General features: G+C 50.8%; 1 protein-coding gene across 3 annotated transcripts in view; it reads right to left on the bottom strand.

Annotated features, from left to right (window-relative positions):
- The window catches only part of TXNDC16 (thioredoxin domain containing 16), a 37385-nt gene extending 23004 nt beyond the window's left edge, over nucleotides 1-14381 (bottom strand). Inside the window, exons 1-11 of one of the 3 annotated variants that reach the window (XM_063399677.1) lie at nucleotides 14269-14381; nucleotides 13636-13894; nucleotides 7238-7441; nucleotides 6237-6319; nucleotides 5430-5503; nucleotides 4540-4614; nucleotides 4132-4253; nucleotides 3587-3677; nucleotides 2159-2315; nucleotides 960-1126; nucleotides 580-640 (exon numbers count right to left, since the gene is read on the bottom strand). In XM_063399677.1, the coding sequence (XP_063255747.1) occupies nucleotides 580-640; nucleotides 960-1126; nucleotides 2159-2315; nucleotides 3587-3677; nucleotides 4132-4253; nucleotides 4540-4614; nucleotides 5430-5503; nucleotides 6237-6319; nucleotides 7238-7406 (999 nt within the window). In that variant the 5' untranslated portion in view covers nucleotides 7407-7441; nucleotides 13636-13894; nucleotides 14269-14381. The remainder of the gene's footprint in view (nucleotides 1-579; nucleotides 641-959; nucleotides 1127-2158; nucleotides 2316-3586; nucleotides 3678-4131; nucleotides 4254-4539; nucleotides 4615-5429; nucleotides 5504-6236; nucleotides 6320-7237; nucleotides 7442-13635; nucleotides 13895-14268) is intronic. The other 2 variants (XM_063399678.1, XM_063399679.1) reach the window with 2 other exon arrangements.
- Nucleotides 14382-14434: the final 53 nt, after the last annotated feature.

Here is a 14434-nt window from a genome sequence, read left to right as displayed (position 1 = left end):
ACTCACACCCTGCCCTCTTCCCAGCTCACTGCCAGAGGCACTGGGTTATCTCAGCTCAGCTCAGCTCAGCCCTCTGGTTGTTTGCTCTTTGTTTCACACTCAGTCCCTCTCCCATCTTTTGACTTTTCCTAAGGCCTTCAGAAATCCAAATCTTTGGGGAATTTGCACTTGGATGTCGTTCACAGCCTTGTGTTGTCTCAAGGTGTAGTGGAGATGTCACTCGATGTTTTGATAAATAAAATAAACTCACTATTTTCTCTTTCCAGCAGGCACAATGGCTCTGCAGCACCCAAATCATGGAATCATGGAAGGGACATTAAAGATCACCCAGTTCCACCCCCTGCCATGGACAGGGACACCTTCCACTATCCCAGGTTGTTCCAAGCGCTGTCCAACCTGGCCTGGAACACTTCCAGGGATTGGAAATCCACAGATTCTCTGGATAACCTGTTGCACACAGGTGTGCAAGTTGGGAAAGACTCTTCCCCTTGAGCTTCAGTGAATGCTGTCACATTAATACCAGAGATGAGCAACACCACCCTCTCCAGAACTGTCCAACAAAGGAATCCAGTATCCAACCTCCTCTGGTGTCTTGAGGGCGACGTTTGACCGCTGCAGAACGTTCAGATCTACGAGGTCCCTTTCAAAAGACAAGGTGAACATTAGATGGAGTGGCATGGAAGGTCACCCCTGCTCTTTCTGCCCTAATTCCATCAGTGCTAAGTTTCCTCTCCAATTATTCTGAATATTTTTCCACCCCTAAGCCAGCAACACCTCCAAATTAATACAATTCTGGACAAATCCTTAAATATGAAATACCCTGTCACAGGATAGAGCCTGGTTTTACTGCCTCTCATCCAAGTGTGATTGAGTCCACTGACTCATCCTGGTGTTGGGGTAACCCAGCTCAGAAACCCCACAAAAAGCAAGGAGAGCCCCAAAACACCTGAGAGGAATACCTGGACAAAAGGGCAACTCCTGCTTTCCCCAAGAGCTGCCAGGCCACAAACTCTGCTGTCCTCCTGTCAGCCTCGTAGGTCTCTTTCTGGCTCAGGATGAACACCAGGGGCAGCCCGAGCTGCAGGTGGACAGTGGAGATCTTCTCTGGGTCCTCAGCGACCTCTGTCTGCAGAACAGCCAGGGTTATGCTGCAGCACAGCTCCACTAGTTGAAGGTACCTCAGAAATCCTCAGAAAAAAGATTTCAACCCCAATTCTAAAACATCCATGGAAGCAGAACCCACACAACTCCAGTTAAACTGTTCCAACATGCCACGACTTCCCTGTTAAAAACCTGGCTTTATTTTGTGTGGGGCTTTTTGTGGTTTAGCAATTCCAGATGTCAAATCTCCACTCGTTTTTATTTGTCTGGCATCCATTCCCCGGGGCAGTTTGAAAATCCCAGCCACAACATGCAAGAGCTGGAATCCTTCCCTTCCTGCCTTGGACATGCTGCTTCATGACAGCACAGAGGTGCCTGATGAAGTGCTTTCCCTCCACGGGAAGAATCCAGGGAAATGGCTGAAGGAACATTCCCAGCTCATCTACTCCTCCTTTTGGATGGGCAGGGATGGCCACTGGGAACAGGAGGTTGCTGAAGTTCTCTGCCTTGTGGAGGGAACCTCCTGTTCCTTGTGATCACCAAGGCATGAAGGACTGATATCAAATTCCAGAGGGTGCTGAAAGTCCTGCAGGGAGCCTACAGGAGCAGCTGAGGACTTTGGGGTTGTCTAATTTGAAGAAAAAAAGAGGCTGAGGGATGACCCCATTGCTCTCTGCAGCTTCCTGAGGGGATGTGGAGAAGGAAACACTGATATCTCCAGAGTATCCAGGGACAGAATATGTGGAAATGGTTCAAAGCTGCATCAGGGAGGTTCAGACAGAACATCAGGAAGGTTTCTTTACCCAGAGCACTGGAACAAGCTTCACATTGAGTTGGGCAGTGCTTAAGAGGCATTTGAAAAATGCCCTCAATAATTTATTTACATTTTGGCCAGCCCTGAATTGGTGAGGCAGATGCACCAGGTGATTCCTGCTCCTTGCCTGGGCCCACCCTGGAAGGGGCAGATTCCCACACTCAGCCTTTCTCTCTGCTCTCACCTCCCTCATCCTCACACCCCTCCCTGCCCTCCCACCCAGCTCCTCCTCCCCAGTCCTACCACCAAGGGAGCCCCCATGAGCTTGAGGTGCCTGTGGATGCTGAGCAGGGTCAGGGGCTGTGCCAGGGCTGTCCTCCTGCAGGGCTGGGCTGGCTCTGTGGCCCGCTGGCAGTGGCAGAACAAGAGCCAGGCAGAGGAGACATCGGGGTCATCATGGCTGTGACAGAGGAAACAAAACCCACCCTGAGCAGGGGCTCAGAGTGCCCCGACAGAAGGAGCAGGTTTGCTGATGTGTTTCACAGGTTATCCTCAAGCTCAGGGTTTGGCAGGGTGGTGGAACAGGCTGGGAGAGCTGAGGGTGTTCATCTGGAGAGGAGAAGGCTCCAGGGAGACTTCAGAGCCCCTTCGAGAGCCTAAAGGGACTCCAGGAGAACTGGAGAGGGACAAGGGACAGAGGGACACAGGGAATGGCTTCCCACTGACAAAGGATAGGGATAGATGGGATATTGAGAAGGAAGTTTTGACTGTGAGGCCCAGGCAGAGTGCCAGAGAAGCTGTGACTGCCCCTGGAAGTGTTCCAGCCAGGTTGGACAGGGCTTGGAGCAACCTGGGATAGCAGAAAATGTCCCTGGTTAGCTGTGACACCGTCTGTTGGCCTGTGGGTAACTTTGGGAAGTCACTTTCCTTTTCTAATGCACCTGTTCCTTACCCCTAAAACAGGGATCACCCTCTTTGGATCAGGATTCCAGAGCTCTCCGTGGAGGAGCAAGTGCCCTGTTAAGCCCTCAAACCCTGGTTGGCTGGAAGCTGTTCCTGCTGGAGAAGCTCCCACCATTTCAGCAGCTCGGGAGGTGGCCACGCTGCTTTAAGGAGAATTAAGGCGAGTCCTGTGCAATGACAACTGTGCCATCTAGTGGGAGCCACAGCACAATTCCCCGAAACCCTGCGAGGGTGGAAAGGCACCTCGGGAAGGGCCACCCTGGTGCCTGCCCTGGTGTCACCTGTGACAAAATCCCAGGTTATGTGATTTTAATAACTCATTATGGAGTTATTGATGTTGGAAAAGCCCTCGAACCATTCCCTCAGCACTGCCAAGGCCACCACTGAGCCATGTCCCCAAGTGCCACATCCACATGGCTTTTAAATCCCTTCAGGAATGGGGACTCCACCACTGCCTTGGGCAGCCTGTTCTGACACGACAATCCTTTCCAGGAAGAAATTTTCCCTAATATCCAATCCAAACCTCCTCTGGTACAACTTGAAGCTGTTCCCTCTCCTCCTGTCCCTGTTCCCTGGGAGCAGAGCCCGACCCCCCCGGCTGTCCCCTCCTGTCAGGAGCTGTGCAGAGCCACAGGGTCCCCCTGAGCCTCCTTTTCTCCAGGCTGAGCCCCTTCCCAGCTCCCTCAGCCTCTCCTGGGGCTCCAGATCCTTTCCAAGCTCTGTTCCCTTCTCTGGACACGCTCCAGCCCCTCAGTGTCCAGGAGGTACCTGGTGGCTTTCAGCAGTGCTGCCTCAGTTGTCAGGACAAACTGGTGGATGGTGCCATAGACAAAGGCTGCCTCCATCACAGCTCTGTGCTCTGCAAAGGGAAAGGCAAGGCGAAATCAGCTCTGTTCCCTCCACATCTCCTGTTTCAGCCTTCCCACCTGCAAATATCAATTCCCAGGCTTTCAGAAACTCTTGGTACAACATCACAGAGTCTGTCTGAAAACATCCAGCAAACAGGTGCTGTGTGTGAATCCATTCCACTGCAGAGCCAGAGATCTACCCAGGGATTTATTATTTTTAAGACAGCAACCACTGGTTTGTTTTCCCTCTCCAAGTCCTCTCAAGGTTTATGCTCCCAGCAAAACTTTTCTGGTGCAACTGATCCCTTTGGAAACAAAGCAAGACATGGAAGTAGAGATCTTGTGGCTGGGTGGCCCTTGCAGGTTTGCATTTGCAGGATTTTGGGTCAGAAACTCAGCTCCTGGATATTCTATCAAAAGAAGGCTGGGGGAAGAGAGGGAAGATGGAAAGCTGCGTGTCCATACCTGCTGTCCCAGTAGCTGGTACGTAGGCAAAGACCATGTTGGACTTCCCTTTTAACACATTTTCAATGTTCTCAAGGTCTGCCAGTGTTTCAATGTATTTAACTTCATTAAAGAGCAGGGCACTGAGGAGGCAGAAGAAACCTTGTTAGTAACTGGTTGAAGGGTAAATTTGCAGCCACACAACCATGGTGGGAAAAACAGGGTAAAATTCCAGCTTCTTGCTGGCAGATTAAGGATTCACAGCCAGCTGGAGGTGCTGGTGAGTTAAGGGAAAAGATTTAACAGGGTCAAACCGTAATGAAGAGAGGAGCTTGACTGAGAGAGCAGCATCTGGAATACCTGGGGTTGGCATTCAGTGGGAGCAGAAAGGAAAAGGATTTTGGGGAGTGGGATGTGGTCTGGACTTACAACAGAACGTTGGCGACGATGGAGTCCACATCGAACAGGGCATCGGTGGGGAACTCTCGGATCAGTCGGTTTCCTCTGAGGAGGAAAAGAGGATTCACTGCATGGATCACATGGGAAAAGGGGGCCAAGGCAGGCACAGGAGGAGAGGGAGGATGATGGAGAAATGGCAGAACACACTGGAGATGTCTTTGGTCTGAGTTGGGAATCGTTCAAGCCCAGCTGAGCAGGTTCCTGCTGCACTCGGGGACATGGTGGCCTTGGCAGTGCTGGGGGAAGGGCTGGACTCAATGATCCTAAAAGGTTCTTGGAATGGTTGGACCTGATGACCTTGAAGGTCTTTGGAATGGTTGGACCTGATGACCTTAAAGGTCTTTTCCAACCTTAACTATTCCATGATTATCAGTAAAACAGTCAGTGAGAACTGAGCTGATACATGGAAAAGCTTCCAGGTGACAGCTCTTGCAGAGACCAGGAGCTGAACCTTCCCATCCAGGGCAGAAGAGTTAACCTCACCAACAAGGAGAGCACCTAAAAATGTTTCTTTCTTGGACTAGGCCCAAAATCTTGTGGCCTGAGTGTAGCTCTGGGGGTGGGAGGCCAGAGGAACAGGAGAACACTGATGGAGGGTTTCTCCTGTGGTTTCATTCCACAGCTCATCCCTCTGCTGCTCCAAGGAACTTGGGGCAGGATGGGAGAATTCCCACTGAGGACAAAGCATCTCCTATGCCTGTGTTGGAATTTTGGGGGTACCTTTGGCTGAACTATGCAGGTCACTGCTGTCCTCATGCTCCTCTCATTCCTCCACAGACATCTCTGACTGCTGACAGTGTTTCCTTCAAACTTTTGCACTGGAAAGAAACCCCAGTGCAGTGCCCAGAAATGCCCCTCACCTGAACAGGAAGGCTTTCCTTAATGCATTTTCTTTCCCACAATATCTTGAGACATCCTCTTTGGGACAATTCACCTAGAAAGCAAATATGTACAATTACAGATTGTACAGATTCAGCCCCACAATGACCACACACCCCCTACAGCTTTCTTCCAGTCAAGAGTGTAAATCCAGCCTTTCCAAACCTTTTGGGAGGAAAAATCCACCAAAATGGAGACCAGAGATGGAGAGTGGAGTTTCTACTTCAGTTTTCCAGCTCAGCCTGCTGATTTGGGCCACATGGGATCAAAAGACCCCATGAGCATATTCAAAGTGACAGATGTGTGCATCCTTACTGAACTTAGTCTGTAGCTGGGGGAAACTAAATAAATCCAAATATAAATATATAAGCACTTCTTAGAGTCTAATTACACTTGCCTGAATTTGTAATTTCCTCACGTGAATCTGCATAAGATTTCAGCTAAGAACTCCTTTGTATCAAATATTTATTGCACTGAGCTGAAAAGAAGTTTACCAATCTAATCCACCATGGAACATGGACACTGGAATGGGGTGCCCAGAGAGGCTGTGGATTTTCCATTCCTGGAAATGTTCCAGGCCAGGCTGGACAGGGCTTGGAGCAAACCCAGGACAATGGAAGGTGCCCCTGCCCATGCAAGGTGAGGTGGAAAGAGATGAGCTTTAAGGCCCCTGAAAGCCAAAGCTGCTCTGTGAGTCTGTGATTCTATGAAAAATCTGTGCTCATCCCTTCCCTGCTCATCTCCTACTGCCTCCATCCCATCCAGCAGCTTCCCTGAGCCCCACTTACCCTCACCACGGAAACACCATAGTCCTGGAGGGCCTCAGCTGAGCTCTCAACATGCTCCAGGAAGGGCTGGGCACCAGGAGAAACTGAAACACAAAATAAAAATATCCTCTGCAAGTCCTCAGGATGAAGAGCATCCTCTGCCACACACTGAGATGTGGGAGATGTTCCTCAGCCCACCCAATGTCTTTGGGAAACCACACAAAACAAAAGCAAGGTCAAGGATCTTCTCCTGATCCATGACAGCCTTTAGTTCTCATTCACGGAAAGGATTCTCCTTTTTCTAGCAGGAATTATGGAAGAGGGAAAATTCCTTAGGAAACTGGCTTTGTCCTCCACAGTATCTCCAGAAAATAATCCAGAAAATGAATGAAGATGTTTGAAGGACTGTGCCTGAGGACACAGCCAGAAAATAACCCATCCCAAGAGGTCTCTGCCTGTCAGGAGCACTTGGAACTGTGCAAACACAGCACTTGGCCAGCTCTTTAAAACCCCTTTGGGTTTAAAAATCTCAAGAACTCCTCTTCACTGGGGAGGGCCACAAGTTGATTAGAGGGATGGAGCAGTCCTGCTAGAGGAAAGGCTGAGAGTTGGAAGATTGAAGGCTCTGGAGTGAATTAATTGCAGCCTTCCAGTGCCTGAAGGAGCCAACAAGAGAGACAGAGAGAGACTCTTTACAAAGGATGGAGTCACAGGACACAGGGAATGGATCCCACTGCCAGAGATGGATGGGAGATTGGGAAGGAATTCCTGGCTGGGAGGGTGGGGAGTGGCTGAGACAGAATTCCCAGAGAAGCTGTGGCTGCCCCTGGAACCCTGGAAATGTCCAAGGCCAGGTTGGACAGGGCTTGGAGCAGCCTGGGGTGGTGGAAGGTGTCCCTGCCCATGGAAAGGAATTTAAGATCCTTCCAACTCAAACCATTCCATGACTCTGTGATTGTTCCACTCCCACCCAAGCCTTGCTGAGCCCCCCAGGCTGATGGAAACTCACATTAAACACGTACCACTGGGGGTGAAAAAAGCCAGGGATGTTTTTCCAGCTTCCAGGCCACTGAAATAGTGCTGGGGGCTCGGCTCCTGCTGCAGGCTGGCACGTGCACATTTTGGGATGGAGGAGGCACAGAAGAGAAGGAAAACCAAGGAGGAAACCCATCTGTCCTTTTGGGCTGCCATGGCTATTCCCAGCTACAGGCACAGCAGAGTCACAACTGGGGGAAAAAATAAAAAAAACATACATAAACACATATATGAGTGTTTCTCTGTTTCAGTCTCTGTTACATGGCTATAATTTCCAACTGTGGAAATGATTATTAATATGACACAAACATCTCGAGGACATTAAGAATTAGTCACTCAATCCACAGGTGACTCAGACAAGTGCAAAGAGGACAGCAGAAGCCACTCTCTTCCCTCTGAGTGACACCTTCAAGTGCACAGACCCTCAGTGCTTTCAGCTTTGGTCTGGTTTTCTTTCCTCCTCTTTACTTTTTTTGAGTCAAAGAAAAATTCCACGCACAGGCATCAAAGCAGTGACAGCATCATCCACAAACCCCCGCCCAAACTGTCTCAATTCCTGCTCAAAAGCTTCGAGGATGCCAACAGAATTTATGTGGCCCTGAAAGGTGTTTGCAAAGGGATGGGACATGTTGTGGTTGCCAAAAAGCAAATGGCCATTTGAGATTCAAATAGGAGAGCTCCTGTTTCAGTGCAAAACAGAAATGTGCATCTTCTGACACTTGTTTGTAGTCAGAGTGAGGAAGAATTTTGCAGGTATATTTATAAAGATTTTCTAGCTGAAGTCCTCAGCATGAGGATGTTCTGCTGGTGCTTCAGGAACACATGTTCCGAATTTTTTTTTTTATAGAATAACTGATTTCTCTCTTATATTTATAAGGATTTATGTAACTTAAATGGATGCTATTTTTATATGTACTGCTGGGTTTTTTCTTTACTCTGTGATCAGACATTCTATACAATTTAACCTTTAAAGGATTAATTAAAAAATCAGATTACCCTTGACCTAAAATATACGTAGCAATAAGTCAGACAAGAATCCTGTAAAATCTTTTCTGCTTCTGGCTACTGATTTTGCCACTTCCTAGCAGCCACCTTGACTTTCCCAGAAAATACATTTATTAAGTGTGAATTTTTCTGAACAGATTGATTTTGGTAGGAAGCATCCCTGCTCCTGGGATGGAACAAGATGATCTTTAAGGTCCCTCCCAACCCAAACCAATCTGGTATTTTGGGATTCTGCTCACTTGAGGCCATGGCAGATGATGTGAGGAGGTTAAAGGATGAGAAGACACCTTCTTCCCACTCCATTCCTCCCCAGCCTGCTCCTCAGGGATTGCTCCCTGCTCAACAAAGGGACAAAGCTGGGACTGAATCCATGCAGAATTTGCATCACGAGCTGCAGCTGCTGCCCTCAACAAACACCCCTGTGTCCATGGGCTGTCACTGCCTCCAACACCCTGGCAGAGGCTGCCAGCTCACCACGGCTGCCCTGGATCAACCCAAGCTCAAACACTCCAAAAATAAGCAGGGAGAGCCCCTCTGCCATGCTCCAGGAGTGAGGAGTTACTGACAGGCACTCTCAGCCTTCACAGGCTCCTTCTCCAGGGGCTGAGGGGTTTGGATCAGGCCTGAAGGCATAACAGAGCTGGAAACACATCAATTTTTTTCTTTCCATCTCAAAATCTCCAGTTGTCTCCTTTCCAGCTTCGGGCAGTGTCAGGCGTTTCTGGTCCTGTGCCCTCCCATCTGTTCCCCTGGCTTACAGAGGGGACAGGGATCAGGCTGGGGGGGTGATGTTTATTAAATAACAAACTTGGCTACGGCAGGATGGAAAAATAAACACAGTCCTGGCACGTGGGAACGAGCCCAGGTCAAATGGGAGAGCTTACTGTCAAGGAAGGAAGAGGAGCAGCCTCCAAGGAGTCAAAGATGTCACAGGATTGTACCTGGAAGAGAGGCTCAGCAGTTTAGAACATAACTCCAGCCCCCAAGGAGACCTCAGAGCCCCTTCCAAGTCCTAATGGGGCTCTAGGAGAGCTGAAGAGGGACTGGGGACAAGGGCTGGAGGGACAGGACCCAGGGAATGGCTTCACTCAGATCAGGATTGGATGGGAGATTGGCAAGGAATTGTTCCCTGTGAGGGTGGGGAGGCCCTGGCACAGGGTGCCCAGAGAAGCTGTGGCTGCCTCTGGATCCCTGGCAGTGTCCAAGTGTCCCAGGGCTTGGAGAAACCTGGGACAGTGAAAAGTGTCCCTGCCACAACAGGGGGTTTGAATGAGGTGAGCTTTTAAGGTCTCTTCCAACCCAAACCATTCTGGGGTCCAGTGAAAAATGTGTGCTCACCCCTTCCCTGCTCAACTCCTCTCAGCTCCTCATCACTCCATCCTGCCCAGCAGCTTCCCACTGCTCCACATCAACCCACACCTGAATATTCAGCTTTTAGGCCATTTCCTCTGCCACCTCTTTTCCATCAGTGGAAAATTAACACCCCAGGGCTGGAAACAGCCAGCCCCCTGTATCACTGACACTCACAGGATTGCCAGAGATGTGTGAAAATACCACGGATGTGTGAACCAGCTCTGTGTCACTGCTGGGAAACCTTAAGCCCAGGGACAAGGGACAGCCTAGCACAGCTCTGACGGAATGCCAGGCCTAGTTCATGTTTCCACTGTCATAAATCCAAGGCAGAGCCAGGCAAGGTGGTTAAGGTCACTGTAGGTGACCTGAAGTGAAACCAAACCCACCAGAGATATCCAGCCCAAACTCTTGTGAGGGCAGAAATTGCTTGTGCCACATCAGTTTTTCCTAGGAATGCTGCAGTGGAATCCATGGGCTGGGATCCACTCTGATCCCAGCTACTTTCCCTGACACTTTTTGTCACACACATCTCAGCTGCCAAGATTTACCACTGAGGAAAATGAGCTTCCTCAAGGGAGGGTGTTGTGGGGTGGGATTTAAGAGTCACAAGACAAGGATGAACTGCTGTCCTGCTGGAATTAGGGACTGCACAGCCTGCTGGTGCCACCTCCAGCATCCATGGGCTTCCTTGGACTCAGCAGAAACCACACCAGCCTGGATTTTAATGCCAAATCTACACTTTGTCTTGTCCAAATATCATCACAGAATCTCAGAATAGCTTGGGTTGGAAGGGACCTTAAAAACCAAAGTTCCAACCTTGCCACAGGCAGGGACAACTTCCACTGTCCCAGGATGTTCCAAGTTCCACCCAACCTGGCCTTGGACACTGGCAGGAATCCAGGGGCAGCCACAGCTTCTCTGGGAATCCTGTGCCAGTGTCTCCCAGAAATACACTACTCCTGTTAATTTTATCCCATTCCATCCCCTCCCAGCCTGCAGAGGCCTCAGCTGGTCAGCTTTAACTCTCTAGGCTGATGTTCCTAAACCAGGAGCATTTAGGATGCTCCTAAATGGAGCCACTTCAAACTCTCCTGTGCTGACTGACCCAAATCAGGCCTCTCTTTGCAGCAAGACATTCACCCCACACCCTGCTGGGTGATTCTCACCTGCCTTCCATGCCCTTCTGGCAGCACTTAACCAGAGAGCTGCTCTCCCAAATTTCCTCCAGGGAGGACACAAACCAGACCCCAAATCCACATGGAGCTGACTCAGTCCCTTAGCCACAGCAGGATGGACAGGCTGAAGCTCACTCTCCAGCTCACCTGGATGCCCCAGCACAAATATCCCTCCTGCTGCTGCTCCAAAATGCAAGGCAGAGAGGAACACTGACGGCTCTTCCCATCATTTTGTCCATGCAAACGAGATTCCATTAGGTGATCCAGAAAAATGACAGAATCCTTAAGGTCAGAAGAGCCCTCTAAGATCCTTGAGTCCAATCATTACCTAAGGGGGAATGGCTTCTCACTGCCAGAGGGCAGGGATGGATGGGATATTGGGAAGGAATTCTTAGCTGTGAGGGTGGGGAGACCCTGGAATAGAATTCCCAGAGCAGCTGTGGCTGCCCCTGGATCCCTGGAAGAGTCCAAGTCCACACTGGATGGGGCTTGGAGCAGTCTGGGATAGTGGAAGGTGTCTCTGCCATGGCAGGAGTGGAACTGCTTGAGTTTTAAGGTCCCTTCCAACCCAACTCATAATTCCTTGTCTGGAATTGTATTGACTTTTCTTTTTTTTTTTTTTTTTCATATTTTTCACTACACATCCCTTCCCTGCTCCAGACTTTTCCTACACAGCTGACAAGTTAATTATCACAAACTCATGGTAATTATCACAGGTTCATTATCATTACCCAATTAGCTGGCACAGAGCTCAACCCAACTCCTTTCAAATTGTCCAAAGGCAAGTTTTTGGACACAACTGATTTGAGTAGGGTAGTAGAGCTGCAATTCCTCAGGATTTTGGAGCTGGAAAAAGTGAGATGCTTCTCCAGAACTTTGGGATGAGCCTGCAATTATGGGACTGAAATAACCACTGGCTCTTTGCACTCACTCCATCTCCCTACTGCCTACAGGGGCAGCTGTGGGAGCACCTTGAAGCACAGGGATCCTGTCGGAGTCTGTGTTTCTATGGATCATCTACAGAGAGTGAAAAGTACAGAGATAGAATTAAAGCCTTTAGAAAAATTAGAATATATAAAAGCTTTAGATACATAAAGTAGAAATCTAACCCTTAGCTTTAAGCTTTACATGCCCTAAGTTCTAGTTCAGTGTAGAAGGACACAGCTTTAGGCCTAGAGTACAGACATAACAAAAACAGAGTAGAGTACTGTTTATAATTTTTAGTATGAGTTTTATGTACAACAAGGTAGAACCTTATGCTAGTAAGATAGAGTTTTACGTTAATAGATATGCTTTGTGCGTAGGTTTTGACGCTGATTTTCGTAGTTTTACGAACTTTAGAATTGTACCTAGATTGGTTAGTGTGTAGATAAAAGATATGATATGCATTTTGCAATTTGAGATAAAAAGCCTCTGTGTCAGTCGGTCAGGGGGACGGATTGGAGGAATTGGTCGAGTGATCGATCTGATCAATCGATCCAACCTCCACCTCCTGCAGCCTGAGGAAAGAGTCTTGCCAGGGAGCCAAATGGGATTCTAAAGGTATCATCTAAAGGTAGCCTGGGATTTGGGCCCTGGGGTCCCGTCCCTTCCTCCTGCGAGGGTTCGGGACCCCAAGGATCCCTCCTGGCCCCTGCGATCCCGTCCCTTCCCTTTTCCCCTGTGGCGTTTGCCCCGGGACTCTGTTCGGGGCTGCTGGGGAGTCTGTGAGGGTTCCTGTCTCTGCAACCGGGAACTGCAAGGGTTTGGGACCCCGGGACCCCTCCTTGTCCCTGTGACCCTGCTTTCGGGAACTCTGCCAAGTTGGGGACCCCTCCACTGCCACTGTGATCCCCGCGGCCGGGACCCCTGTCTGGGATCTGTGATCTTGTGTTCCCTTTCTGTGATTGTGACCCCACGGTTGGAAAATCCTGCATGAGGTCAGATGGGAGGCTGATTTACCTAGAGGCTGTAATGTCAGATATGTGCTTTGCTTATAGTCTTACTAGTTTTGCTTGTTAGGAATTCTATGCTTTGTTTGCTGTTTCATTAGAGTTGTGTGTTAAGATTTCTATGCTTTAGTTATTGTCTTGTTTAGACTTTGTTTGCCTAAGTTTGTAATTGATTGTAGAATAAGGCCGCTCTCAGAACTCTTATGCCTTCAGATATGTGCTTTTGTATAAATAAATTACTTTATTTAGATATCAAGATGTGGTAAGATCTTTAGAGACTTTATACCCGTACCCAGCCTAGGCAGGATCCTTTTCTGGGAACATTCAAGTGCATCCCAGCCTGTTACCCAGTGTGCTTCGGCTGGATTTTTGCAGGATTTTTTGCCTGGATTTTTGATGCTCTTATGCTGCCCTTTATACTGCCACTTCCACAAGAGTTTCACTCTCATTTTCACTTCCAGGTCCAGCTTCCCAGCAGCTAGGTCTCACTTTCTGCCCAGGGCTGCAGGAGGGACACACTGCAGCCTTTGCCTGTGCCCACACAACGAGAGGAGGGCTTTGATTCCTGTGCACAGCACACAGCCTGCAGCACGGAATCATACAGGTCGGGAGAAACCTCTAAGACCAGCGAGTCCAACCATTCCCCCAGCACTGCCAAGGCCACCGCTAACCCGTGTCCCCAAGTGCCACATGCACATGGTTTGCAAACACTCCCCAGGATGATCAATCCACCCCTTCCCTGGCAGCATCGCTGGAATCACCATCCGCTGGGATCACCACTGCTGAACCCCTGGTGGAGCCAGCATCACCCACTGCTGCTGCTGCCCCATTGGGAACCAGCCCCGCGAAGTCCCCGGAAAGCAGCGGGCACTGGGTGCACATCACCGAGCAAGCTCCGGACGGCTCAGGGCTGTCACCTACCTCTGTCCCGAGCGTTCAGGATGTCCTCATCCCTCCTCCGCGGTGCTGGGACAGCGTCCTCGGCCCCGGCTGCCCCTCGGGCCGGCGGCTCGGCTGGAAAAGCCGGGATGCCCAAAGCAGCGCGGGTGCCTCTGTGCCAGCCGGGGGAAGCGATCCCCGAGCCGAGCGAGGCCTCCCGGTCTCAGGGCTTCCACCCGGAGCCGAGACCTCCTCGCAGTGCGGGTCCCGGAGCTGTCCCTGCACCCACAGGGATGGCCGCCTGCATGGAACAGAGGGTCCGTGAGCGACACCCGGACATCCCCGCAGCCCCAGCCTGAGGCGGGGATGCTCCCGCACCGACGGTCCATGAGCGACACCCGGACATCCCCGCAGCCCCAGCCTGAGATGTTCCCGCACCGACGGTCCATGAGCGACACCCGGACATCCCCGCAGCCCCAGCCTGAGATGTTCCCGCACCGACGGTCCATGAGCGACACCCGGACATCCCCGCGGCCCCAGCCTGAGGCGGGGATGTTCCCGCACCCTGACTCTGCCTGCGGGGGTGCCCGGATCCTCCCGGCTCCTCCGGGAGGCCCCTCAGCGCTCCCCTCATCGCCCCTCTCACCCCTTCGCCGCCCCTCTCTCCCCTCTCACCGTGCCTCTCTCCCCTTCTCACCCCTCACCGCCTCTCGGAGAGAAGGGGGGATGGCGGGCGGGCGGCGCTGCCAACCCAAGAAGCAAAGCGGCTGCGCGGCGGGGGCGTCGCGCGGGTGATTGACAGGCGGCACCGGCCAGTGGGCGCTGAGGGTGGGCGCGGCGA

This window comes from Prinia subflava, chromosome 5, assembly GCF_021018805.1.
Source record: "Prinia subflava isolate CZ2003 ecotype Zambia chromosome 5, Cam_Psub_1.2, whole genome shotgun sequence".
Classification (NCBI taxonomy): Eukaryota; Metazoa; Chordata; class Aves; order Passeriformes; family Cisticolidae; genus Prinia; species Prinia subflava.
This window is presented reverse-complemented; position numbering and strand designations above follow the sequence as displayed.